General features: G+C 40.0%; 1 protein-coding gene across 2 annotated transcripts; it reads left to right on the top strand.

The window, feature by feature from the left end:
- Nucleotides 1-86: 86 nt before the first annotated feature.
- klhl5 (kelch-like family member 5) lies at nt 87-26,404 on the top strand. 2 transcript variants are annotated; one of them, XM_044114779.1, is made up of 14 exons: nt 87-1,157; nt 5,590-5,778; nt 10,255-10,391; nt 11,156-11,352; nt 11,880-12,092; nt 17,476-17,662; nt 18,505-18,729; nt 19,656-19,731; nt 19,869-19,955; nt 21,031-21,105; nt 21,327-21,464; nt 23,016-23,187; nt 25,147-25,241; nt 25,346-26,404. In XM_044114779.1, the coding sequence occupies exons 1-13, from the start codon at nt 550-552 to the stop codon at nt 25,201-25,203; spliced, it is 2,361 nt and encodes a 786-aa protein (XP_043970714.1). In that variant the 5' UTR covers nt 87-549; the 3' UTR covers nt 25,204-25,241; nt 25,346-26,404. The 2 variants fall into 2 exon arrangements, with proteins under 2 accessions (XP_043970714.1, XP_043970713.1); XM_044114778.1 differs by having other exon boundaries at nt 25,147-26,404.

The following is a 26,404-nucleotide window of genomic DNA, read 5'->3' as shown; positions in this document are numbered from 1 at the left end:
TGTATTGCAACAGATAAAGTCATCGCAATATTTAGCTAGAATATCACCATGATTTTCTAATATTGTGCATTCATCCAAGCTGCCAACTCCTCCGGTATGGAAATGAATGAAAATGGGAATATAAATGAAGGCAAATGTGTTTACAGAATTTATTAAACAACTCATTCTCTAAATGTGTTTATCCAATCCACCCTTAGCTTTTGTTGATTCCATATTCTACACCAAAATATGTGCCTTAAATCCGAGGTGAACTTTTGTCAGTTATTCACCAAAACTATCAGAAAAAGGTTGAGATATGGAGAGGAAATACATACTGAGAACTTTTGAACTCTGTAATTGTGAGATGGAATTGTGGAGGAACCTCCGAGTAGAGCTCCGTCGCTCTCTCTCCTCTGTCTGCTCTTTACACTCCACTCTCAGCTCGCTCCCTTCAGTCGCGGTTAACGGGCGTGCGGTTGCCAAGAGAGACGCGCGTCAAGAGCAGCGTGCAGCTTTTACGGTAAAGCGGCACGGGATCGTCCCCGCCATTTCCTCGAGCTGAGCCCTGGAATGTCGAACAGTGGCTCGGGCTCTTCCTCGCGGAAGGAGTTCGATGTGAAACAGATCCTCCGGATCCGATGGAGGTGGTTCGGTCACCCCGCGGTTCCTCCGCCTCCCTCCCCGCCACTCGGAGACTACTTCAGCGCGAGGAGAACCGGAGGCAGCGCAGCGGACGGTCCCTCTATTAGCGGCTGCAGCAACTTAAATTCATCTGGCGTTAACCCGAGCGTGGGTTGTCACAGCGGGCTGGTGGCCAGTGGGAGCGCAGGGTCTAACCTGTGTAACGGCAGCGGTAGAAAGTTTGCTGATCCAGCGGGGAGTCGGGGAGGTCCGGCTGGAGCTTCTGGAGCCACGGGGAACTCCTGTACCCGCTCCCTCAGCCAGCCAGAGTGCAGAAGCTCCGCCGCGGCGCTCTCCTGGATTTCCCCACCGCCTCGTCGCCGCGCTCGTCCTGTGACAAACATGGAGCCCCCCGGCGAGGCCCCGTTGCCCCAGCTGGTAGTTGAGGCTTCGGCTCCTGCTGGGGTTGAAAATGAGGTGGAGCCGGCGGCGGCTTCGGCGGGAGCGGCGGGGACCGAAGAGAACAACCACCCGGAAACTGACTCCAGCTCCTGCAGGTAGGATGGGGATGAGAGGGTTGCTTTTATTTCTCCCCCAAAAAGAAGTTGCCAAACACTAAAGTAAAAAACTTTGTTATACTCTAACCCATTTTTGTGAGACTTAAGAAGAAAATCTTAGGTAAAAAGTTTTGACAAGTGAAGACAATTGTATCGCCCCTAATGTACTTAATCTAATGACCACTGGCGGTTCTTGTATAAATTGGGACATGGGAGAGGGTCCTTCATGTCCATCCCTTTCTGCACAAACCAAACATACACCTACTCCCCTGACAGTGTATTCTGCAAAAAATGAGAAAAACTTTATGTGACTCCTCAGAAACATAAAGAACTAAATAAAATTGATCTGACAAGCAAACAGATGGCCAGACACAATTTCAGCTTTTTGTGTCTCGCTGAGTGAAATGCAAACTTTCAGAACATCTAATTATTATTTGCAATTTTAATTAGGTTTGTTTGTTTGTTTGACTGTATTTGATAGTTCACTCAGGGCTGCTGTTGAGCGATTTATTTAATTTTGGTACAGCTCTGTGAGTTACTCATATGATCTCCTAGGCCACCATTTTGGTGACTCCTGGAATAAAGACTGATAAAATATGACTTACAAGTACACACAAAACATGCCTTCAATCTACGGTGACCCTAATACCAAGAAAGTGTTAAAAAATGAAGAGTGGCTCTCATGGTGTGACTGGTCTAAATGTGTACTATTTTCAACTAAAGATGCCTAATGTAGTCCACACACTGAAACAGCCCTTCAATTTAGCAGCACCTGTGGTGTACAGGCAACATTTGGATAGAAACATTTTAAAACAAAATGCCTTTTGAAGCACTTCTTAGGTTGGCATGCAAGGTGTAAAATGTGGAATATAATAACCAACAAATATATTGCATTCCAGTTCCTTACGAAGAAAACAATTCAGAAACACTGCAGTGATGATATATTAGTGAAATCTGTGCAGGCTTCCGTAGAAATTGGAATGGTTGAATTTTGCCTCGATCAGCTCATGAGTGATTGATATGTCACATAATGACAATAAGCCAATGTCACCAGTTCAGTAAATACAATACAACTTAAAATTACCACCATTCTTACACTTCTTTTTGTTTTTTTTATTATTGCTGTGATTCTACATAACACTGGTGTGTAGAGCTACACACCATTCTAGTGGGAATGTCGTTTAATTAACTGTTTCCATGGAAAACAAACCCATTCATTTCACCTAAAATTATGGTGTCCCTGAATTTAGACAAAATGAACCCGCAAACATCCTGAGGTAAAGAGAAATGAAGCATTGCTGGTGTATTAAATTTTCTATACATTCACAAACCTCCTAGCACACATTAGAAAATATAAGTGGTTCATGGTTCACCATCCACGTACGTACACGCACACGATGTGACATGCACTGTTTCAAAGAGCTTTTCAGTGGGAGCGAACATTGATGCATTTTTAAAAATGTGAAAGTCTGATCCTTTTTATTTTAAGCCTCTGTCTTGTCACTGTTAATACATCTTCCTCTAAGTTAAGAGATCTCCAGTTATTTTTTTAGGTAGGATTTATTGTTTTGTCTTGGTGGATCACCGTCTGTGTCGAGCAAAGCTAAGAGGAGAAAAATACACACATTTATACATACACAGTTTCATCTGATGTTGAGCATCCATGTTGCATACAGCTGCATGTCCACACATTTATGGTTGCCATACCAACAAAGCCATTCATTTTTGGTTCATGCATGTGTATCCAATGAGAGTGTTTTTTTTGTTTGTTTATATTTTTATGCCCCTGTGAATGAATGCAACTTATCACTTCCCACAGAGGGCATCTGTGTTTGACGTGATGGCCAAGAAAGCTTGGTGGCAGAATCCCAAATAGGATCATGGGAAGGGACAGGCACAGAATCCCAGAGTACTCTGATAGCTCATCTTTCTCCTCCGGGTTTCACACCACACCAAGCATTCACCCCCATTTATTGTCCGTGAGCCTCATTTACTTATCATCTCCCTCCTTCTGTCCTGTGTTCATCGCCGCCCACCATTAGCTATTCATTTGCCCTCCTTTATCCCCTCCTATAATGTGGTTGGACATGCATATGCACGTTTATAACAAGGACAGAGGAACGGAGGGAGACTCTGAATGACTGCAGAGGTGAGTAACCTTTCCTTCTGCAGAGGTTTAAAACAAATCCGGCTGTGTGGTGAGACGGTCTCTGTTTTCTCCTTTTCCCCCTCCATCTCTCTGTCCATGTTGAGTGGCTGCCAGACTCCGCTAAGGGGACTGGAAGGCAGTGTTCCCCCACTTCAAAGCCACCCCCTCTGGCAGTATTTAGCCACGCCATTCATCTACATACACACTTTTAAAAACACATGCACACACAGACTCGCACACTTGAGGGTAGGAGAGTGAGCCAGAATACGTCCTCAAAGGGTTTCTTGTGGATGTGGGAAGAGGGGAAATGGATGGATGGAGATATGAGGTGGAATGAAGTGAGTGAATGATGAGATTAGCTGGAGAAGTGGAGACAGGACCCAGAGCAGACAGAGCCAGAGTCAGAACAAAACACACATCAGCCTACTCAAGTAATAAATATCCCCTGTGCTCACCATATGCACTCAGTTTTTTGTTATTAATGGTGGTGTAAATTATTGCATTAATATGAGGCACTGATAATTCAAAAGCAGCATTAATGATTTTACTCTGGTATAACTGAACATGAAATGTTTCCTGTTTTAGGTTAGTTAGGTTAGGATTACCAAAATTATTTCTGGTTGCTAAATACCAAAATAAGAGATAATTATTTAAGATTTGTTTTTGGTCATTTCATTAATCCAAGTCAAATGTTCATATAGATGTTATTAGTATTTGGTGGAACAGCCTTTGACACTGTATGACCCTTAGAGACAATACTGTGCTCCAATTTTTTTATTTATTTTATTTTATTTTTTCCCCCACCAGGGGGTCTTTTTGTGGGCTCTAGGGTCCCTTATATGACAGCAGGCTGACAGGAAAGAGGGAGGGAGAGGGGGGTAGACATGCGGCAAATGTCGCCGGGTCCACGAATCGAACCTATGACGGCCGCGTCGAGGACTCAAGGCCTCCAAATGTAGGTCGCACTATCCCCTACGCCACCACGGCACGCCCAACTATGCTTAAATTTTGACAGAACTGGTGTAACTGAGACAGGTTTGTTGACCTGTTTTTTATCATGACACTAATTTTGTACATTAATATGATTTGAAGTAGATGGTAGTTGCTACGATGAACAGCCAGGATACCATTTGGTAAGTTCTTGAACTTGTGTAAACACAGACAGAGCTGGTTCCAAAGGAAAAACGTATAAATGCTGCGGCAGAAACACCACCTGTCACTTCTACCAGGCTGAGAGCATCAACAGAGGCTGGGGGTAATTTAAAGGTTCTTCAGACAATTTGTTTTCTTTCACAGTGAAGATAATTTGATCCAGAGATGTAATGGCTCATAGAAATCTGTTATTAATATTTGATATTTTTTAATAGAATTGCAAATATGTAAAGTTGTTCATCTCAAAAAATTAACCATCATTTAGACGAGCACGCTATATAGTACAGATGCATGTTTGAAGGAGTTTTTAAGACTTGATTTCTATATCTCTCCTTTGAGCCCCTTTTTGTTTCATCCTAGGAGAAAATTGCAGCGTGTGACTCAGTCATTTCCAACATCCAGGGCTATAGTCAGATTCACACTTTTATTCTTCAGATGTGCCAGAGTGTCATTGCTCTCCTAACTGTGTTGCTGAAATTGTTTTGTCCCTTGTTCTGTTGGGTTTTTTTGGTGGGTATTTTTATGCTTCAGGGTCTGTCCTTTCTCTTTGCCTGTTGAATTTCAAACTGAAGCACAGCTCGGCTTATGTCGGTCTTAAAAGCCACCATGGCTGATATTTCACAGGGTTACTGCAGTGTTGTGCAGTCAAACACCCAGGTCTGTTCAGCTTCTGATCAGAAAATAAAACCGTTCCTAGAATTTGAAAATGAGGTCTCTGGGTAGAAAACCTTTTATTGGAATAGATGCAAGGGAACGGGTAGAGTAAATCACAGCATATCCTATTGGCTCAGCTCCTGCAGTGAATTAATTGTCACGTTCTTCTTCTAAGTGGGCTGAATTTATCTGGACATTTACAGCTGGTAATTGGACCATTAAAGAGCTTTTGTATGCTCCTGGCAACATATGGTAAGCCTGCAGAAGAGTGACTACATGTGAGGAAATGATGCAAAGGAAAATGCGTTGACCTCAAGGCCACAGACCAGCTGGCGTGGATTCCTCCACTCTGCTGTTTGGTTCTCAAACAAAGTAGAATCAACAAAAAGCTCATCCAATTTTGTCTCATTTTATTTGTTGCTTTTTGTGCTAGTTTTACTTTTAATATTTTTTCTTTGCTTGCATGTGTGCCCACAGGACGTCTAACAGCAGCGCAACCCTCTCCTCGTGCGTGTCTATAGAGCCATGCACCTGTCCAGAGGAGTCGATGTTTACCGCTTTGTCGCATGCTGATGTCACCTTCCGCAAGATGGAGGGCTACCTGAGGACGAGGCAGCTGTGTGATGTCATTCTGGTGGCTGGAGACCGACGGATACCTGCACACAGGTATCTATTTTTGATCAAAGAGTTTTGTTTACACAGTAGAGAGATTACGGTTAATATTTTTTATCAGAAAGATATAAAGTCCATAAGAAAATATTAGCTATTTTCAAGGAAACCTTTCTTACATAAAAAGTAGTTGATACAATGCCTTACAAAATGTTTTATACCTTTGAACTTTTGTGCTTTGCAGCTACAAATTCAATGCATTTTATTGAGATTTGATGGAAAAATTAAGTCTCTGAATGTTGAAAGTCGGTAGAAACAAGACTTGCAGCTGTAATTTCAGTGAAAAGGGGATTCTACCAAGTAATGAAAAGGAAAATGACAAATGTTTTTTGTCCTTTTCCTTCTACTTCATATTTATGCCCCATATTATTTTAGTGTAACCCCCTAATAAAATATGTTTAATAAAACTTTGACATATTAAGATATGTCAAAGTTAAACACTTCAACATATTTCAACATTAAAATATTTTGAAGTTTGTGTTTGTAACATGACAAAATCTAAAAATAAGTTCAAAAGGTACTAGCATAGGGTATGAATGTATTGTATATAACGTCTAGAAACAGTGTATCGACACATAAGCAAACATATATACAGACTGGCTGCAGGAGTATAGTCATGCTCTTAAGAACTGCTGTTCTATAAAAGTCAGCTGAGTCATGCAACAGTCACCATATACACACAAATGCTCCTGGTCCGTATCCCTCTGCTGTCTCTGTAGCCACTGATGTAACAGCAGGGTCCAAAAGAACTCCTTCACCAGCAGGAACACCACCTTTCTCTGTCTCCGCCTCTGCCTCATTTAATTATGTCTTCCAGGCACAGATGGTGACAAAGACCTATGCTCTAATGGTGTTTGTGAAAGAGTGTGTTTATGTCTCTGAAGATGTTGGTGAGAAACGTACACTCTGTTATGTCTCTGAGTAAGAATGCAGGAATTGGACATCTTTTCCAAAGGATGTTTATTTAGTCAGTAATTCAATGTATGTGCACACTAAAACTTATTTTGTGTCAACACAACATGCTAAAATACAAAGATTGTCCACAGGTAAAGAAAAATAAATGCAGTTATGAGATTTTTCTCTGCATGTAGAGCTCAGTGTTGAGCCTTCAGTGCTCATTAAAATTACCAATAAAAACCAAAATTACATTTTGTATTACGCATTCTTTAGTTATGATGTTAAATGTTACAACACAACTGTCTGCTGAAGTGCTAGACTAACATTAGTATGTTTCCACTTTGTTTTGATATGACTCATTAACTGGATTCCCCAAATTTTAGGCAGTTTCAACAAATTGTGTGTGGACAAAGCTCGTGCTAAAAACTTCTCTCCTGTTGAGTAAACTTCTCATTTCTCTTTGAGCATCATATACTTTAATGGCTAATGTTTCACCTGCTTTCTCATAGACAGCGGGGCATATTGGAGCACAATGTAAGGAAAGCAATAAAACACAGACTAACAGAGACCACAGCAGCCAATGTAGTCTCTCCTTCACTGTCAGCATCATCACAAACTGCAAATAACGCATGGGTTTCTAGGAAGAATACAGATTTGTTATATTAGCAGAATAATACGCCTGGGCTTTAGAAAGGATTTCCCTGCTGTGCACATGAAAGTTAGTCAGACTTTTAAACAATGTCTGCATTGCTTCCTGGGGTTGTGGCAAGGGAGTGGAGTCTCGATCAGGGAGTCTAATACCGATCTTTTTTTTTTTTTTTGCTCTGATCCTGACACCAAGTTGATAACTGGGATCAGAACGGGACGTGCCTGACTTTACCTTCACCCCGATTCTTTTAAGATTATTGTGTATTTTGTCTTTACAGAAATAAACAATCATTTAACACATAAAGAAAGTGGTTTTGAAACCTTGTTTGCTTAGATCAACTTTTTGGTTCACTGCTGCTCTTTAATTTAACAAAGACAGCTGACTGATTTAGAAGAAGTACATTTCGTAGATTTACGATTATCTATTTGTTAGCTGTTGAAGGATTACCCTCAAATGTGGCTCTGCAGAAGATTAGTTTTAATCTGGATCAAATTGGCAGTTCAGCGGACTGCCAGAGAGGCTCACATATTGCGATACCTGGAGCCATGCCAGTCATCATGACTAACAGCAGTCCTTCCTGTAAACGTACATATTTCAGTACATGCAGCGAGAAAAGTCACAAGATTCAAGTCAGTCCCTCATGACTTGCTTGTTGTGTTTTTTTTGTTCCCTTCCCTGTTTGAGTGTGAATGTGCGGTTTGGTGCAGGGGGGAAACACAGACAAAATGTCAGTTTTCAGTTCTTGCCCTCCTTTCCTGAAGTCAGCTCGCCTGTTTCCTGCTCTCCTCTCTCTGCCATTTTGTTTCATCTGTTTTTCTTTTACTGTACTGTGACGCAAAGTCTGACCGTCCTGTCTGTGCCGTCAGCGGTGCCCCGTATTTGTGTTTGTGTGCAAATAACCAGCTGATGTGTGTATACTGCTTGTGTCGCTCGTAGCAAGTCAGAGACCCACATAAAGATTAAATGTCTATTTGTGAGTGTGCAAGTCAGGAAGAGAAGAACAGAAACACCTGTCTGAAATTTTGGCTGAGCAACTACCTGCTGACTGTAGTGTATTTTGACATCTTTGTCTGCACAGCGCAAACCTGGACCACACATGCACACGCACACCTTGCTTCAGGCTATCTGTCAAGGTCTCAGTGTCACTCTCAGTAATGAGATTATTTTCATGTGCAAGAGTATGCACACACACACACGCACACGCACGCACACCCACACAGTGCATGCACACATATTCAACGCTCCGTGAAGTCTAAAACGCGTACGGTCATGAGCGGTAAAGGCACAGCAAGCTGCATTAATATGAGCACAATTGTCTTGTGAGAGCCTCTCTGCAAGTGATGATTGTTTTCATTATCAAATAATCTTTTTTTAATAAGTACTCACATCCATATGAGTGCGCTGATCAATATTCAAATGTAGGGGGAGGAAGGGGTAGGAAAGTCTGAGAGTCCTCTTGAGGGTGTAGGTGTGATTTTTCCGCTCTTTTGCACAGCACTCTTCTTCATTTATACAGCACTTATCCCCCTGAGGCCTGTTCTACTTAACTTGTCCTTCACCCCCATTTGTGGTGCACACTTTCCGACTTTGAACGTGTGGAAGAAAACATGTTTCTTTGGACTTGTTTTTAGGTCATACATGTAAAATACACAACAGTGCATAATTTCTTAATTAGCCTTTAATTAGCCTAGTCCCCCTGGATTTTTATGGAATCAAAGGCCTTGCTTATGTTTAGTTTAATTTTTTAAAGCAATGAAATCATACTGGATAAACTGAGTTAGTGCATTGAAAAGGTTTTCACACCCCTTTCTCTTTTTCATTTTCTTTCATTACCACCACAGACTTTATTGTTATTTTATGTGAAAAACCAACATAAAGTACTTTGTAATTGTCAAGAGGATGAATAATTATACACAGTGCAATTATACACACTGCATTTTCAGTTCCAAGTCTCCACAGCATCCCCCACAGCTTAATGCTGCCATCACTGTGCTTCATTGTTGGGTTGGTGTGATTAGTGTGGTGGCATGGTTTGTTTTCCATTATACATAGCAATTTGCTTGAGGGCCAAAAATTTCACCTCTGTCTCATCTGACTAGAGAGCAACTTTTTCCACATGTTGCTGTCCCATGAGAGGCTTGTAGTTTTCAGTGGCTTTATAATAGACAAGATTTGTGGGGCCTATAACAAATGGACGTGAGCCTGAGATCCAGATCTGTGCAGCTCCTGCAGAGTTACAGTGGGGATCTTGGCAGTTCCGTTGATTCTTGTCGAACCTGTTATTTAGGTGCATGACCGTATTCTGCTGGGTTTGCGTTTATGATGCACTCTATTTTCAGATGGTGGACTGAACAGGGCTCTTTGAAATGTTTATTGCTTTGGAGATTTGTTTTATCCCTGCCTTAACCATATCACTGACCTGTATGCTGTGCTCTGCTCCTCGGTTTTCATGTTGCTGTTTGTTCATCAATGTTCTTTAACAAACCTCTGAGGCCTTCACTGCATAGTTGCATTAATACTGAGATTCAGTTACTAACATCTGGACTTGAAAACTATAAATTTTCAAGTAATAGACCTTTTGCTGGTCTATTAGATACTTGGAATACCAATCGGATACATTTTTGCCTTGTTGTAACAAGACAAAAAGTGAAAAAGTTCAAGTTGTACGTGTACCAGGGTAAGACATCATATTCCTACCCTATAGTAGAAAATACTGGAGACAAAAGGCCTTCAGAAGCTCTGCTTATGGGCTTGTCATGTTGTGTCTCGTCTCCTTGTGTTACAGTCTCTGGGTTGACCTTTCCCTCTCTGTTCTGCAGCTTTTCTCTTTCACGCCAGATTCATCCTGTCATCAAGGTCAGATCTGTCTGTTCCTCAATTACAGCTGCCTATCTCCTCTGAGTGATGCCCTTTTTCTCCTCCCTCAGACTCGTTCTCTCATCTGTGTCTGACTACTTTGCGGCCATGTTCACCAGCGATGTGCGAGAGGCCAAGCAGGAAGAAGTGAAGATGGAAGGGGTGGACCCTGAGGCATTGTGGGTCCTGGTTCAATACGCATACACAGGTGCATAGCAGACTGCTGTTTTTTAAAAATGTTCAACTTGGATTAAATCGATTTTATGGATCAGTCTAAATTTTTTGCCATCTTGTTTGACAAGCGTGATTCACATCATCGATTTATTTGGACTTTGAATTCAGATTAACTTTATAGCAAGAGTGAGGGCGAGGCTAAGATATTTTCTTTGAAATTATAAGAATAAAGTCGGAAAATTAGGAGAAATTGAAAGTATTTTTATAAGAACTCCAACACAAAAGATAAAAAAATTAAAATGAGGATTGTTGAGCATCTTGTGAAGTTATACTTTGATGTATGTTTTGCAGATGATACTTATCACTAACACGGCTTTGAAACCATCATAAAAGCAACTGCCTATTTTGAAGGAAGAACCACACTTTCGATCTTGATAACTCACTTGATTTTTGAATTTATTCTTGTGAAACCAACTTTTGTCTCAGAATTTTTTTCTGTTAAAATTGCATCTTAATTCTGTTAATATTAATAATATTTTCCCATAGTTAAATAGCCTGTCCATAATATCAATATCAACCGTACAACTCTCCGAAGTGATTGAAATAAAAGGCAAATTTTGGAAATATTTCTGTTATTTGCTTTTTTGTTTTTTAGAAAAGAAAGCAAGAAAAAAAAGCAAAAATTTGTCCTGGTGCAAAAAGGTTATTTTGCCATATTTTTAACTTTTCATTACAAATTGGACTTCTTAGGAAACTTCCCAGCTGTCGGTAAATTTAATCAGTGAAAGTGTCTTGTAGGCCGTCTCGAGCTGAAGGAGGACACCATCGAGTCTTTGCTGTCGGCCTCCTGCCTGCTGCAGTTGTCATCTGTGGTCCAAGCTTGCTGCTCCTTCCTTGTCAAGCAGCTCCACCCCTCTAATTGTCTCGGCATCCGTTCCTACGCCGACGCCCAGGGCTGCCATGACCTGCAGAGAGCCGCTCACGCCTACACCATGGTGGGTGCAGAGCCGCTTGGCGCATATGGTCTGTGTAGCTCCACAGTCAGTGAATTGATGGCAAGAAATGAATGAACAGACTGACTGGGAAAGTCTCAGAATGACAAAGGATGACCTTAAATGAAAATAATGAAGCTCACTAGGTTTTACACAGCTATTCCTCTTACATCTGTGCTGCCGTCCTTTGTGAAATTTTGCTCCTGGTAACAAATTAGCTCCTACTTCAGAATACATCAGGCCATTATTGCCACAAAAGATGTTTTTCAGCTTATAGTTGCTATGGTGACTGTGAAAAATCACCTTCCCTTCCCTGTCCTGATTATTCTCTTTCTTTTGGTCTTGTTCTTTTATGCTTTTAAACACACTTTTTGTGTGTATGTTTTGGTTACTGGAAAAGTTAAGGTTCAGTGTAAAGCTAAAAATCTTTTTCTTTTTCTTTCTTGTCTTTGCAGTGTACTCACATAAACAGTGGGAACCTTTAGTATTTCATCACTCACTTCCTTCTTGACTGTATCTCTGTCCATCAGGAGCACATTCTGGAGGTTGTTGGAGCCCAGGAGTTTCTTGTCCTTCCAGTGGAAGAGATGGAAAGGCTGCTGACCTCTGACGACATCAACGTGCCAGATGAGGAAACTGTGGTGACCTCTTTGCTGAGTTGGGTCAGTCACGATCCTGCCACTCGGCAGCGCCACCTACCATCACTTCTGGCTCACGTCAGACTGCCGCTGCTGCAGCCACAGGTTAGAGCTGCAAAGAACTCCTTACATGTCACACAGCAGTCTAAGGTGAAACTATTTTAAGCAGCTGCAATGAAATGCACACTAATTTAACTTTTCTATAAATGATTATTTTGTCTTGGTTCCTGCTTTGAAATCCTTATCAACTACATGTACCAAGAAATGTCTCAAAAGGTCACAGTCAGCATTTAATCAGGGGCTTTCATGAGATGATTGATTCATCCAGGGTTCATACATAATCTTGTAGGAACCTTGTAAGTGAATAGATTTTCAGTTTCAACTGAAATACATTAGATCCTTATTGGAAAAAAATCTATGATTTGCAAATATTCTGTGAAACTAGAGCCTTTTTTGTGGCCATTTTATTCTCTTTGGGTTGCATTGCATGTTTGTATACATTAAATAGGAATTAATCAGTTTTTCTTCTGACCTGCAGGATGTTTTCTGTGACCTGATTTGTTTCCTTCTCCCTTTTCATTACCTCCTCTTGCTTACAAATGGCTTCACTCTCAACCCATCTCACTAACCTCTTCAGGCAGTTAGAGTGACGATAACAATTACGTCTGCTATAGATTGATTCTACTTGTTTGTCCAGTGGGTGAGAATGCATTTAGTTTTTAGTCTGTCCTTGCTGTTTTTCTCTTGTTGCAGAGACTGATGCTTGAAATTCTCAGCAGAACTTCATTCATTGCCTGAGGCTGTAGCTGCTTTAAACCTAATTAATCCTGATATCACTCATGCAGCCAAAAAATAATCTCTCTTCCTCTCCTCTAACCATCTTTTCTTCACTGTATAGTGAAGAAATACTTGCAGAAGTTTTTCATACCCCTTAAATTTTTTCACCTACAACTGCCAATTTTAATGAGTGTTATTGGGATTTTTCAAACCAGTAACAAGAAGTAAATAAATGTCATGCAGGTCATCTGAGTTATTTCTCTTTAAAATCTAGAGATTGTCTTTCAACTAATATTTCCAGGTTTTTCAAAAGCCTAACCCTGACCCACTATAGCCCAGTCAAAGTTTAAACCTGAACCCAACAAACACAATAACATGTTTTGATCTAAGCTATTCTCTCGTAGCTCTGCCTGAATATTCAGGGTCATTGTCCTAATTGAAGATGAACTGTCGCTAATCTTGTACAGTCTGGGAACCCTAATTCCAGGCTTCCCCTTTATTTAGCTGCATCCATTTTTACATCTTCTCGGATTGTCTTCCCTGTTTCTGAAGAGGAAAAAAATATCATTTATGGTGCTGGTAGCACCACAAATGATACTACCAGCACTATATTTCTCTGTGTGCTCAGGTTAACATTTACAGATTGTGTTAAAAATCATAACAGTCTATTTACCAATATGTTTGGTTTGATTCTAAAGCCAGTTGGTTGTGCTGTATTTGATTTAGCACAGAAAAGTTTTAATATAAATACTTTTCATATTTTTAGTTTCTAAACCTTCTCAAAACCACATATTGTTTTCCTTCAACTTTGCAATTAGGCACATTGTGATTGAATGCATGCAATCACAATGCATTAATTGTAGTGATTAATACATAAACTAAAAATGAAATACATTAGGGTTTGTAGTTGTAATGTGAAAAAATGTGGAAAACATCAGTGGGTATGAAGACTGCAGATGTAGCTTAGATTTTATACTAGATCGTTTTTTTTTTTTTTCATCAGAGCTGCCTCTTCTCATACATCCAGCTGTTTTTCACCTGTGAAGTATAATGAACGAGTGCATTAGATGGATGACTTTGCTCCCCTCAGCTAAACCCACAAGTAGCAGTAACATGTTATCAGGGGAGAAGATTGATGGCAAAGGGGTAAAGTGACAAAATGGTCCTGGAGCAGAAAGAGCGACAGAAAGAGAGACACAGAGCTCCAGGCTCATTCTGCCTTCTGCACTTCATCACGTCGAATAGCCCCTTCCTCTCCCAGCACCATTTCAAACCGATAACCGCATTAACATTCAGCAACCCCATGAGCTGTGAAATGCCAATAAAATGACGTATAAACTCACGCAGGCTCCCTAATCGATACTCATCAACCAATTATTCAGCTTTCTATCTGGACTACCACTTGATTACTCATCTAGACGGTGTCAATTCCTCGGATTAATACCTCTGATCTCTGCTCCCCGTTACCTCTGTCACATACACATGGAGACACACTCTGGATCTAATCTTCTCAGGCAACCATCTGTGGCTTGGTGCTCCAAACTGTAGTGTGACAGTTGGTGTAATTTTCATCTTTCTTTTTTTTTGAGAGAGAGAGAGACTGCTCACAAAAAATGCAAAAGTAGAGCGATTGCTCCAAAACATGCTACAAAAACAAGCTGTTATGTTTGGGGAAATCAGGACAAACGTACCACTACTGTACTCAGCCCTACTAAGAATGTTTAAAATCTCTTAAAATATGTTGATTTTTATTAGCAAATCATCATTTCATACTGTAGATTTAAAATAAAATCACAAACCACCTCCTTTCTGTCAATGGTCACGCTAGCCTCCTCATGTCAGTTGGACAGCACTACAAGTTGTACAAGTTTCTATATTTCACGTGGTTGGATTATCCAGAGAGATGCTTCAACAGCAAATGTTCTGGGCGGCATCATAAATCCTCCTCTGGGGCCCGACTGGAGTGCTGTTGCAAAAATATTATTTTTGGTCTCACCTGACCAAAGCACATGGTTTCAGATAAAATTACAGTAGTTTAGCAAACTACACTGGTTTACATTTGTGATGGTAGGATGCATGCCTCAGAAAACATTCAGTTCACATTGTTGCTATGGAGACTTGGGCTGTATTAGAAAATTTTGTGAAAATTATAGCTGTTTCTTATTTCCTCTTGTTCTCATCAGCACTTCTATCAATCTGTGACCTTCAGCATTTTGAGCAAAATTTTTTCCGTCCAGTACTGGTGTGAGACTCTGTCCAACTGACTAAAAAATATACATTAGGATGTAAAATCCAAGTTAACATAACTTGGGTTATATCAATTAACAATTATTGCACTCCAAATAATCCTTAGCAACATAAATATTTCACACACTTATGTTCTGATATTGTCATGTAAATATATTGTGCAGCTTCAGACCAGATCTCTTAAATCCGGGAAGTATTGACCTACCTCCATAGTTTAATGTTGGATTCCTAATTTAAAAATCCACCTCCACCTTCCTCCTGATAACATGTTCAGCCTTTGATTACAAAAGTTGAGGATGATTTCATTTCGACTTTTATTTTTTCTGTAAAGCAAGACAGGGAGGAAAAATTGGAGACTCCTAAAGCATGAAAAATGCACACAGCTGCGGGATGTGTGTTTCTCTGCGCATTAGTGCTTGAGTGCGCTTGTTTTGAGTGCATGGCGCCCACTCTGCCTCCTACATGTGGAAGCCGCTTTGGAGGACAACGCAGCTTTTCCCTCTGCACACTGTGAGGTAGAGAGACGCCATGGAGGAGAAGGTGGGACGCCAGTCTTATCTCGCCCTCCACATTCAAACCTTCACAGCATGATGGATAAATGACCAGAGAGAAGGACAAACATGTTTTTCTATATCTGTCCTTCTGAGGCACATGCATGCACCCCCCCCCCTTCCCACACACACACACACAGAGTCACACACAGATGGATGAGTAAATAGGGCTGACTGTAATTTGTCGCTCTGTGATTGTGTGCAGCTGAAGCATGGTTTGACCCTGCCGTGTAAGCTGCTTATCCATTTACCATGCTTGTTTTGCGCTTCTACACTTCTAGCTGTGAAATTAAATTTCCTATTCAGTGACCAAGTTTATTTACGTGGGGCGAGCCTGTTCTTCTGTGTGCATAGATATGAAGGAGGAAAGCACACACTGCAGGAAAAATCTTGATCACATACAGTGCCTCTTGGGATAATTATTCATACCCTGTGGACTTTTTCCACATTTTGTCACATTATGAATACAAACTGAATTGTGAGGAAAATGACTCATGGTGAGTAGAGTGGTGTGTATTTATAGTGTGCTAAACTCTGATACCCCTAAATTAAATCCAGACCTAAGAGTCAACATCAGAAATCACATAATTGGTAGGTATTTGTCCTTTTATGTGTGTTTTAATCTATATATTCTACAGCTTTTCAGTGAAAGTTTGTTAGAAAACATTAGTGAACAAACGGCATCATGAAGACTTGAAAACAGCAGAAATATCAGGGAGAAAATCCAGAAGATTAGAGCAGAGTAAGAATGTGGAAGATCTGATCAAATTAGATTGAAATTTGTGGCTTGCATATAAAAACACATTTTGAAGAAAATGGAAAACACTATTCCTACTGTGATACATGGTGGTGGCAGCCTCATGCTGAGGGAATGCTTTTCTTTAGCAGGAACAGACAAACTTGTGACTCTTAATGAGAAATTGTATGGAGCTAACTAAAGAAAAACCCTTGAAGAAAACCTGTTGGGGGTGACAAAAGAGGCAGAATGGTTTATATCAGGGGTCTTCAACCTGCGGCTCCAGGACCTCAAGTGGCGCTTTGAACATTCCACTACGGCTCTTAATAACTCTGGCTTAAAATAATAATCAACTTGTGTTTAAAATTTACTTGTAATAATAAGTGTTAGAAGCTTTTTTCATGTAATAAATTGATTTTCCATGAAAGAATAAAACATTTCTGTCTATATTTTCTGGGCTGGTAGAGACATTGCCTGAAGCTGTAATTTCTATGAAAGTTGTGTTCTCCAACAAATCCATGTCACACTGAAGGATTTAAGAAAATCTTACATCACAACTTTGTAATAGTTTGTGTTAGTAGCTCACGTAAAATCTAAATAAAATATATTTCGCAGCAGCTGATGGTTATAATCAGGAAAAATCTCAAAGAATATGAGTATTTTTGCAAAGAACTATGCGTAAACATAAATTAGAGTTACAAGAAACTGTTTTACTCCCTGTCATCTCCTGGCACACGCACCTATCTAAATGTAAATCATTCAATAGTTTCCTTCAGGGAGTACCTGAACCTCTCCATCCTGCTTCTACAGGAAGCAATTTCCTCTGGATGTATTTTGTGAAACCGCCTGCTGAATTGTAGGGTTTCAAGCTGCTGGCCCTAGCTGTTTGTGTGTGATGGGGGTATTGACTACAGAACTGATGAGTTGCTGAGAACAGATTAGTGTTCATGTGTGTCAGATGATCTGTGTGTTTGTCAGAGAGCTGCAGCCGCTGATAGTTTCTCCTAATCTCCCAATCAATAGGAGGACAGCTTTCTTTAGCTTCCCAAACCTCCTCAGTCAGTGAGAACATGAAAACCAACACGTCCTTGCATCCCCCCCTTTGCACATGTTTCCTCAGTATCTGTTACATGATACTGTGTGTTGATGTGTGCATTTGTTCCTCCCACATGTTCAGTTCTTGGCTGACCTGGAGTCCAACCCTCTCCTCCGTGACAGCGTGGAATGTCAGCGTCTTCTGATGGAGGGGATGAAGTATCACCTGCTGCCACAGCGCCGGCCCCTGCTGCAGAGCCCTCGCACGCGGCCCCGGAAGGCCACGGTCGGGGCCATGTTTGCTGTGGGTGGTATGGACGCCTCAAAAGGTAGAGCAATCACTCACAAATACCCAGTTGCACAATGCTGAGGTGATGAATCTCTGCTCTGTTTCCATGAAGGAAGCATTACGGCCCACAAAACAAGCAACTCTGGACCAAATCAAAAACACCATAAAATACAAAAGGCTAAAATTATATCCTTCACAGCTGGTTGTAAATTAAATCTGTTTAGAACTTGGTGTATTTAAGAAAGAAATGTGCTCTTCTGAAGTGGATCATTGTGCAGCTAACAGATTGCATTGGTTTCCAACTCTGAAGAACTAGACATTTAGTTGTCATCAACTTAAATAGCATCAAAATTTTAGGCTAGATATCTCTGCTTACAAGCTCGAATGTAATTTTACACCATAAAGCATCATTGAAATTTACAGTTCTAAAATATTTTCAGCCAAATATCTTCTGGAGAAAAGTTTTATTAAGTTGTATAATGAGGTTTATATCCACATTGACCTGAAATGTGTTTGGAGTTGTGAAATTAATACTTTCAAACCTCAAAGCACTCAGCCAACTATAAAGTGTTGTGGTGCTGCTAGTGGTACAAATGCAATGCACAATGTAGAAAAATGGAAATGTTTCACTTGAAATCACTTGGTAAAACTTGGACACATTCGGGTTTTCCAGGAAAGCAATGATCCCAGCAGACATCAAAACTTGCTGTGACGTGAATAAAACTGGCCAACATTAAGCTACTAGAAAAGCACCAACCTTTAAAGAAATAATAAAAACTGATTTTATTAGTCACATGTGGATAAATAATGTAAAATAGTAGAAATCTTCATTTCAAGGAACTTCTTTCTCTGATTTGTTTGTGTGTGTGTTTGTTTTCTCAGGTGCCACAAGTATCGAGCAGTACTGCCTGCGTCGGGACACGTGGAGACAGGTTGCCACCATGAGCGGACGGAGACTGCAGTTCGGTGTCGCTGTCCTTGACGGCCGTCTCTACGTGGTCGGAGGCCGAGACGGACTCAAGACCCTTAACACCGTGGAGTGCTACAATCCACATAGCAAAACCTGGAGCGTCATGCCTCCCATGTCCACACACAGACACGGCCTAGGTGAGCTCATAGAAGCTGATTAAAGGGTCTTTCAGTCTTTATTCATATTTATTTATTTATTTATTTATTTCCCTCAGCATTGATTGTAAAAGTGTCTTTCTTGCTTTGTGAAAAACTGAAGTCAAAAGTCACAGTCCAACCAGATCTTCACATCTGCATTGTGTAAAAATGATTAAACAATTCACTGTTGCAACAATACAACCGAGCCTTCAGTTGGGGGAATCATTTCATAAGGAATGCTGTGCAGCTTCCACATTAGGACTGAAACAATTAATTGTCTACTAATTTACATAGTAATAGATTAATCATAAACTGGAATATAAAGACTCAAAAAGGCCATTTGCTGAAAAAATCCCTTCAGCATATTCACAGCATTAATTAATAAAAACAATTGTACAAAAGAATTTACATTTTGCATATAAGATAAAAACATTTGTGTGTAAGCACACTGTATGTCAGCTAAAACCCCTCCAGTGGCATATTTTTAGCTTCACCTGCTTCAGATTTACTAAAGGAATGCCATGTTACTGCATTTTAGATAATCAAATGTTTATTTTCTTACTTGAAGAAGTAATTGAATAACATGTTTATTTGCATCTTTTAATACATTTATAATATTATAGAAAAAAATTAAGTGTATGAATGAAAAATCTGCAGAATGTCACCTTTTTTTTTTATTCGATTTAATCGTCAGAATAATCTATTACTAAAATAAGTGGGGATCCCGACACATCTGGTAGCACAGATGTGCAGGCGGATTAATCCGAGCTGAACGCGTCAGTGTGCCGCTACCCCTCTGCAGCTAATGGCCTAGTTTTGGTTGCCGCCACACAATCTGGATTCACTGCCCTTTTTCTGAAGGTGTGAAGTCAGAGAGCTTGTTGGGGATGTTTATCCAGATGTTTGGTCTCTGCTTGTTACTGCAGGTGTGGCTGTTCTAGAGGGACCCATGTACGCAGTGGGAGGCCATGACGGCTGGAGCTACCTCAGTACAGTGGAAAGGTTTTCTATTATTCTCACTCCTAAACGTGTCAACAATTACAGAATAAGCCACTGTGCTGTAATTAAAAGGACTTATAACAATGTTTTTAATTATATTTTGACGCTTATTGATTTATTGTTTTCACTCCACATTCAAGGTGGGACCCTCAAGCTCGCCAGTGGAGTTTTGTTGCTAGCATGGCTACACCCAGAAGCACAGTGGGAGTGGCTGTTCTCAATGGAAAGTAAGTGAAACCTTTGTGTATGTATTATGTTATTTTGCTTGGCTGCATATGAAAAAAATCAATGTTGGAAAACTAGTCCTGAGATCTCAGGTAACATCATACCATATGTGTGATGGAACAGTCATTTTTAAAACATTCACAAATAATATTTAAATGTTAAATTGTCTTTAGCATCTTATATTGGTGTCATATTCCAGATGTGAATTAATCATTTGGTTTGAGACACAATTTCTTTGCCATTCTCCTCAATAGATGTTTTGCCAAACTTGTTTACAGTTGAGCATCTTCTCAGTGTTTCTGCCCAGTACTGCAGCTACCCATATGTTACTTGCCAGTAGGTCATGCTACAACCATGGGGGAAAAAAACTAATTAAGAATTAATTAAGTAGCATCATCTGCTGCTTTTGGTTTGGAACATGTTTGCCAACACCTCTGCTTTCTGCTCTGAGTTCTGAATTTTGCTGACATAGATTCAGAAACTACTGAATGAACATGCAGGTCTTAATAGCAAGATTTACTAAAATCAGGGCTTCCACAATAAAACTGGTCTCCTCTGAGCCTGATGACCCCTTTTGTTTTCAGTATTGGCTGCCTCAGTGAAGCTTTTCTTTTTAGATGCTAATTAATGTAGAAACAACAGGTTTGTGCCAGCCATGCTCTGGAGTAGCCAGTGTGGATGTCTGCGTGTGCTTTGGTGAGTGTGCCATGCATGTGTTGTGTTTCCTCTGGGCTTTTTGCCTGATGGAGCTCATTACTTGCTTGACCGGCTCTGTCGCACTTTCTTCTTCTCCAAAGTGTCAACATTGATAGCCGCGGACGTGTGTAGGCGTGTGCGCGCCCTCACACACACTTTTGTTTATGAAGACAGACAGCTTAGGGGTGTGTGGAGCGTTGGAGCGTTGGCTTAATGTTTTTGCTCAACTCGTCTGTTTTTTTTTTTCTTCCTTATTCCAAAACTCTTCACACCTTTTGCCATCTGTCTTGCTGTCACCAGCTGAAAAGGAGGGGAGAAAAGTGAGAACTACTTTGTGTGTGCGTGTCCAGAACGGCTTACTCTGCTCTCTGTTTTCCTCAGGCTGTATGCTGTTGGAGGTCGTGACGGCTCATCCTGCCTGCGATCAGTGGAGTGCTTTGACCCTCACACAAACAGGTCAGGGAGGCTTGAATTGCCCTCTCTTGTTTTATTCCACTCAAGAAGCAAGTTTCTCTCTAAGGTTATCTACCTACATATCCAAATGTACAGCAACATGAATCCTAGAACAGGCTATTATCACATAACCTCTGTTTAGGAACTACTGCCTTTAATCTCAAAGAGTTCACGGTTGATGGTTCATTAATGGATGTGGTGTTGTTCTTGTAATCTACCTGCAGGTGGACTAGCTGTGCTCCAATGGCTAAAAGGCGTGGAGGTGTGGGAGTGGCCACGTGGCACGGTTTCCTGTACGCCATCGGAGGTCACGATGCTCCGGCCTCATCCTTGGCGTCTCGCTTAAGTGACTGTGTGGAGAGGTGAGGCTGCCTTTAACTTGTGTGTGTTTTGTCTTATTGGTTCACTATAAAAGTATGACAAATAATGTTAAGGGAATATAAGGTTTAGTGTTCATTGGGGCTAGTGATTATATTAGCAATAGATTATTCTGATGATTTATCGATTAAACAGGTCAAGAAATTGGCACATTCTGCAGAATTTTCATGAACCAGTTAAGCCGTTTTTTCTACAATATTATATTGTAATTTATTTTTTTAAAATAATGCTTTACTTAGCATCAATACAGTGTATTGCTGATCTGTTTATTATTTTTTTTTTTAGATTAACCTATTAACATTTTTGTTATTTTCAAGAATATAGATATATAGTTATGGTTTAATTAGTGCTTTGTGTTTTTGAGTCTGCAGTTAATAATTAATGAAGTATTGGATTAGTTAATAATTATTTCAGTAATATATGATTAATGATTAATCTGATTGCTGATTGTTTCAGCCCTACTATCCATGATTCGTGGTTTGTTTTATACTGAGATTTTCTGATCGATTGATGCTTTCAACTTCGACATTTCTTCTTCAGTCTCTCATTTTCAATCACCATTAATTGAGGAAGGATTTTAACTTCTCCTTCACACTTACTCTGCTCCTGCTCTAGATTAGATTACTTTCACGGTTCTCCTTGTTACGGGTATTTCATGCTTGTTTTCCAGGCCTTAATTATCGTTTAAAGACTCAGTCAGCTGCTCCTGCATGTAAACAACGCTCCCACTGGCATAGTGTTAAACATAATAGCATAAATTATGCTGGCAGCACAGGGTCTAAACCAGCATGAACAAATGCACCTACAGTGTTTGTAAACAAAAAAATAAAATAGAAATCATAAGAAGAAAGCAAGTAACAGCAGAACATTTGTAGATTCTTTTTGTAGATTCTTTTTAAAGTTTTTTTAAGCTAAATTGTCATAATTTAAAAAGTATCTTCGGTTAGGAAGATACATTCTTATATTTTGTAATCACTTTTTGAGCTAATGCATTGCTCTAGGGTTATTTAATCGGGAATGATTAAATATCTGACAGTAAATTAAGAAACATTTCAGTATTGCGATCTTTAGTCTATGACTTCTTGGAATGGAGACGTTTTTGTTGAGAATGGAACAAATTCTAAACCAAAAAAATCTGAGCAATAAGTCATTGATGAAATTAGACTCTGCAGCTGAAAGCTTTATTGGTTAGGTTTGCAAATATTCTGCTAGTGATTTAAAACCTCTGTGCTTTTTAAGGATACAGAGTACTTATATTACGGTACTAAAATCCTGTTTAATATGGGATTTAAATGGCATGTCAAAGATTACACCGAGAATTTCTCCTTTCTTATAGGAAGCCAATTAATGCCACCCAGAATAAATGACTGACTAAGCAGTTTCTTCTTTATAGACTGCAGCTTCTATCTTGTCTGCACTTAGAAGAATAAAATGAAAGGTTTTAATGTGTTAAAAAATGTCTGTGGTTTTCCTAGCTGATGGGATTCACCAGGATCTGTGGAACAGTAGTAGACTCAAATCTTGCTTGTTTACAGATACGACCCTCAGACTGATGTTTGGACCACAGTGGCCCCCATGAGCATCAGCAGGGATGCTGTTGGTGTTTGTCTCCTCGGCGACCGTCTCTATGCTGTGGGGGGTTATGACGGCCAGGTGTACCTCAATACTGTCGAAGCCTATGACCCTCAGACCAATGAGTGGACCCAGGTACTGCAGATTTATGCTGTTATTTTTTAGCCAGGAAAACAACTCCAGCAAGAAATAAAAGGAAGACCGTGTGATTACGTTCTGGAGTTATGTAACTCTTTCTTTTTTCCTTACTTCTATATGTCCTACATCTCTGTTTTGTGTCCTTCCTTCTTTCCTTCCTTGTGTTAATTTGGACAAAAATGCTCTGATCAGATTAGATCAAACATGAACCTTAAAAACTTCATAAAATGCTATTGATGGCAGAACATTAACAGTGGACACAAAGCAGTATAATGATGCTTTTTCAAAGAATAATGAGCAAAAAAAAAATCTCTCTTGTGGCACATTTTAACAAAATGCTGTAAACATCCAGTATTTTGTATTGTCTATAAATTCCAATTAAAAACATTGAAATTTCAGGTTGTGAAATAAGAAAAACATTCAAGGGGTAAGATTACTTTTACAAAGCTCTTTAAATTCCTAACCCTGTACATCATCATGATTTCCACCAGTGAAGTTGTTTACAAACTCCTCTGTGATGGATCTTGACATGTTTTCATTCTTACATAAATGTGTGTTTTCTCCTAGCTAATATTGTCGTTGGCACTGCAGCGGCAGGAGGCAGAGAGGGGAGCTCTTAGAACGTGGAATGATCTCATCCAACAGTTCTCTATTACACTTCAATTTATACCCCATCTTCCGCAAATCCTCCAAGGATTCCCAGCAGAAAGTTTCCGGAAACCTGACATTTTTGAGATACACACCACACTGAGAACATGAGAGGTGTGGGTGGGCGGAAACAAAACACACAGAACTGTTCAAGCGCGCAGACAGTAAGGGGGATAATGTGAGATTTGAGGGAACATGTTGAGAACAGTGAACGTGTCCCATATGTGTTGTCAGAAACAGAGAGGAGCAAAGCAGTGGGTGTGTTGTCTGTCTGGATCCATTAGCATCACTTCTGCTTATTTCTGCACAAATCTGCCAATCGAAGTCGCTCTGGGTAACAGACAGTAGGTTTATGTTTAAATGGAGAAGCAAACACAGCGTAGGAACGATGGATACTATAAGCAATGGGACAAACACAGATGAAGGTATTCAACATTGTTTGGGGTTTTCTAGGGAATGTTGGCAATCCTATCATAATACTTCACTCTATGCAAATATGTGGTATGAAAATAGAAACTATCCTTGACTCATTATTTCAACATTTATGGTCTAATATTAATTCTTTCTCAGATCACATTAAAATTAATTTTCTCAGAAAGAGAGGTTAATCTTTAAAAGTGAAAACTTAACTATGCACTATTTAGTAAATTCTAAACGTAATATTTACATTTATATTGATACTCATTTCCCTTAATATAAATTTTCTGAAAAATTCAGTAAGAAAATCAGGTGAAAAATGACACCACTCTGCCAGTTAGTTTGTTCTGCCATTTAGTCTGAAATAATTAATAAATTTATTAATAAATAGATAAATATTTATTTATTTCTATGTGTAAAAATAAATTTAGACTACAAAATCTAGAAGTTTGAGTCTATGAAACGGCTTCAGAACACAAGATGCCTCTAAACGACCTGCATCATCCAGACGGATGAACGAGAGTGTGTGTGCCTGCAGCACTTGATGAATGAATCACTTAATTAATCACCCAAAGAAGTTGAGACCAAAATACATCTCAAGACATCCTGAACAGACATGAAGAAGAATATTTTATTCACTCCATATATTGGTCCTTTTTAGTTGTCTATAACGAAGATTTAAAAGAGACGTTATGTTGGTTTCTAAGCCAGTCATCTCTGTGTAAAAGCTGGTTTATGCACATCATTAGCAGTCAATTAAATGTCATGATGACAAAAACAATGCTTTGAGGAAATTTTATTAATGCTCCTAAACAGTATTTTAAAATCATTCGGCTACTTGCCCTTCTCTTGCTGTTGCTAACGACTGTGGTGGTTCATGTCCTCTTGCAGGTTGCCTCTCTGTGCCTGGGCAGGGCAGGTGCCTGTGTGGTGGCCGTCCGACTGTGACAACAGAAACACAAGATGACAGACTATCTGCACACAATGTGGCTCACAGGCTGAACTCACTGGATCTGCTGACGCTGAAGAGACTCTGAGTGCAGCAGCTCCCCTCAGTGAGAAGAGACAGTGGTTTCTGATCTCTCTTCAGGTTTTACTCAGTTTCATCGTAAAGCTCACCAATCAGTCCATTTTTAGAGATAGATTAGGGCAGGTTGGGTTTCAGACAAATGATAATTATCTGAAAGATACAGAGCAAGTGTCTTGTGGGTTAAACTCTTCCCCTGCCCCTCCAGTCTTCATATGTTTGATATAAATCTGCACAACTGCTTTCTGCTTTTGTTTCTGCTTACAAAGACAGTGAGACCATCAGGACTGCCTCTCAGCTTTCCCTACAAAATCTGATCGTATGCACTGGTGCTATTTTTAATAAGCAACCTGTTCTTTTTATGCTGCGGTTGGCAAATATACTGCTACTCCGGTTTGCCCTGCTGACAGATGAAAGTGAGAGTTTGACGTAATCAGCACAACCTCATAAACAGCTATTCTGTTAGAGACTGTGAGCCACTTCATTAGTTTCATTTGGAATCCACTGAGTTAAATCGGATGTTTCTTAATGTTTGGCACGTTGCATCAGCTCTGATTTTCATGCTTTTGGTGGATTTTCTTTTAGCAAGTTGCCTGAGAACGCTTCCCTGTCTTCACTTTTTCATTTATTTTTACCATCATGTTTTCGTTTTTATGCTCATTGAGCACTGTTAACAGCCCAGCCTTTATCCCTACTGGGAAAATTGGTTTTTCACTTTCCCCATAGCACAAGACCAGATATTTACAGCCTAAGTTCTTAAACAAGGTCAATTGAGCTCTTCATTTTGCAAGCCAAGATGTTTTTTTGTTTGTTTGTTTTGTTTTTTGTCATCAGCAGTCTGTGTGTGTCTGCTGGTGTTCTGTGTGTACAGTTTGCAGCGAGTGTTTTTTTATTTTTATCTGAAATGAGAATCTTTTCCCCTTTCCTCGCCTCTCCTTCCACATCCTCAATTCCCTGCAGTTCACTGCTGCACAGACACACAGAGATGCTTGCACCATTTTGCTTCGCACCAGTCCCAGATACCCAGGCAGGAGGAAACGGCAGACCTCGTAATGAGGCCAAAAATTTAATAACGTTGACTTCTTTTTTTTTTCTTTTTTTTTTCGTTCTGCTCCAGATAAA

Source organism: Gambusia affinis, linkage group LG04 (assembly GCF_019740435.1).
Source record: "Gambusia affinis linkage group LG04, SWU_Gaff_1.0, whole genome shotgun sequence".
Classification (NCBI taxonomy): domain Eukaryota; kingdom Metazoa; phylum Chordata; class Actinopteri; order Cyprinodontiformes; family Poeciliidae; genus Gambusia; species Gambusia affinis.
The sequence above is the reverse complement of the archived record's forward strand: the minus strand, read 5'-3'. Positions and strand labels throughout refer to the sequence as shown.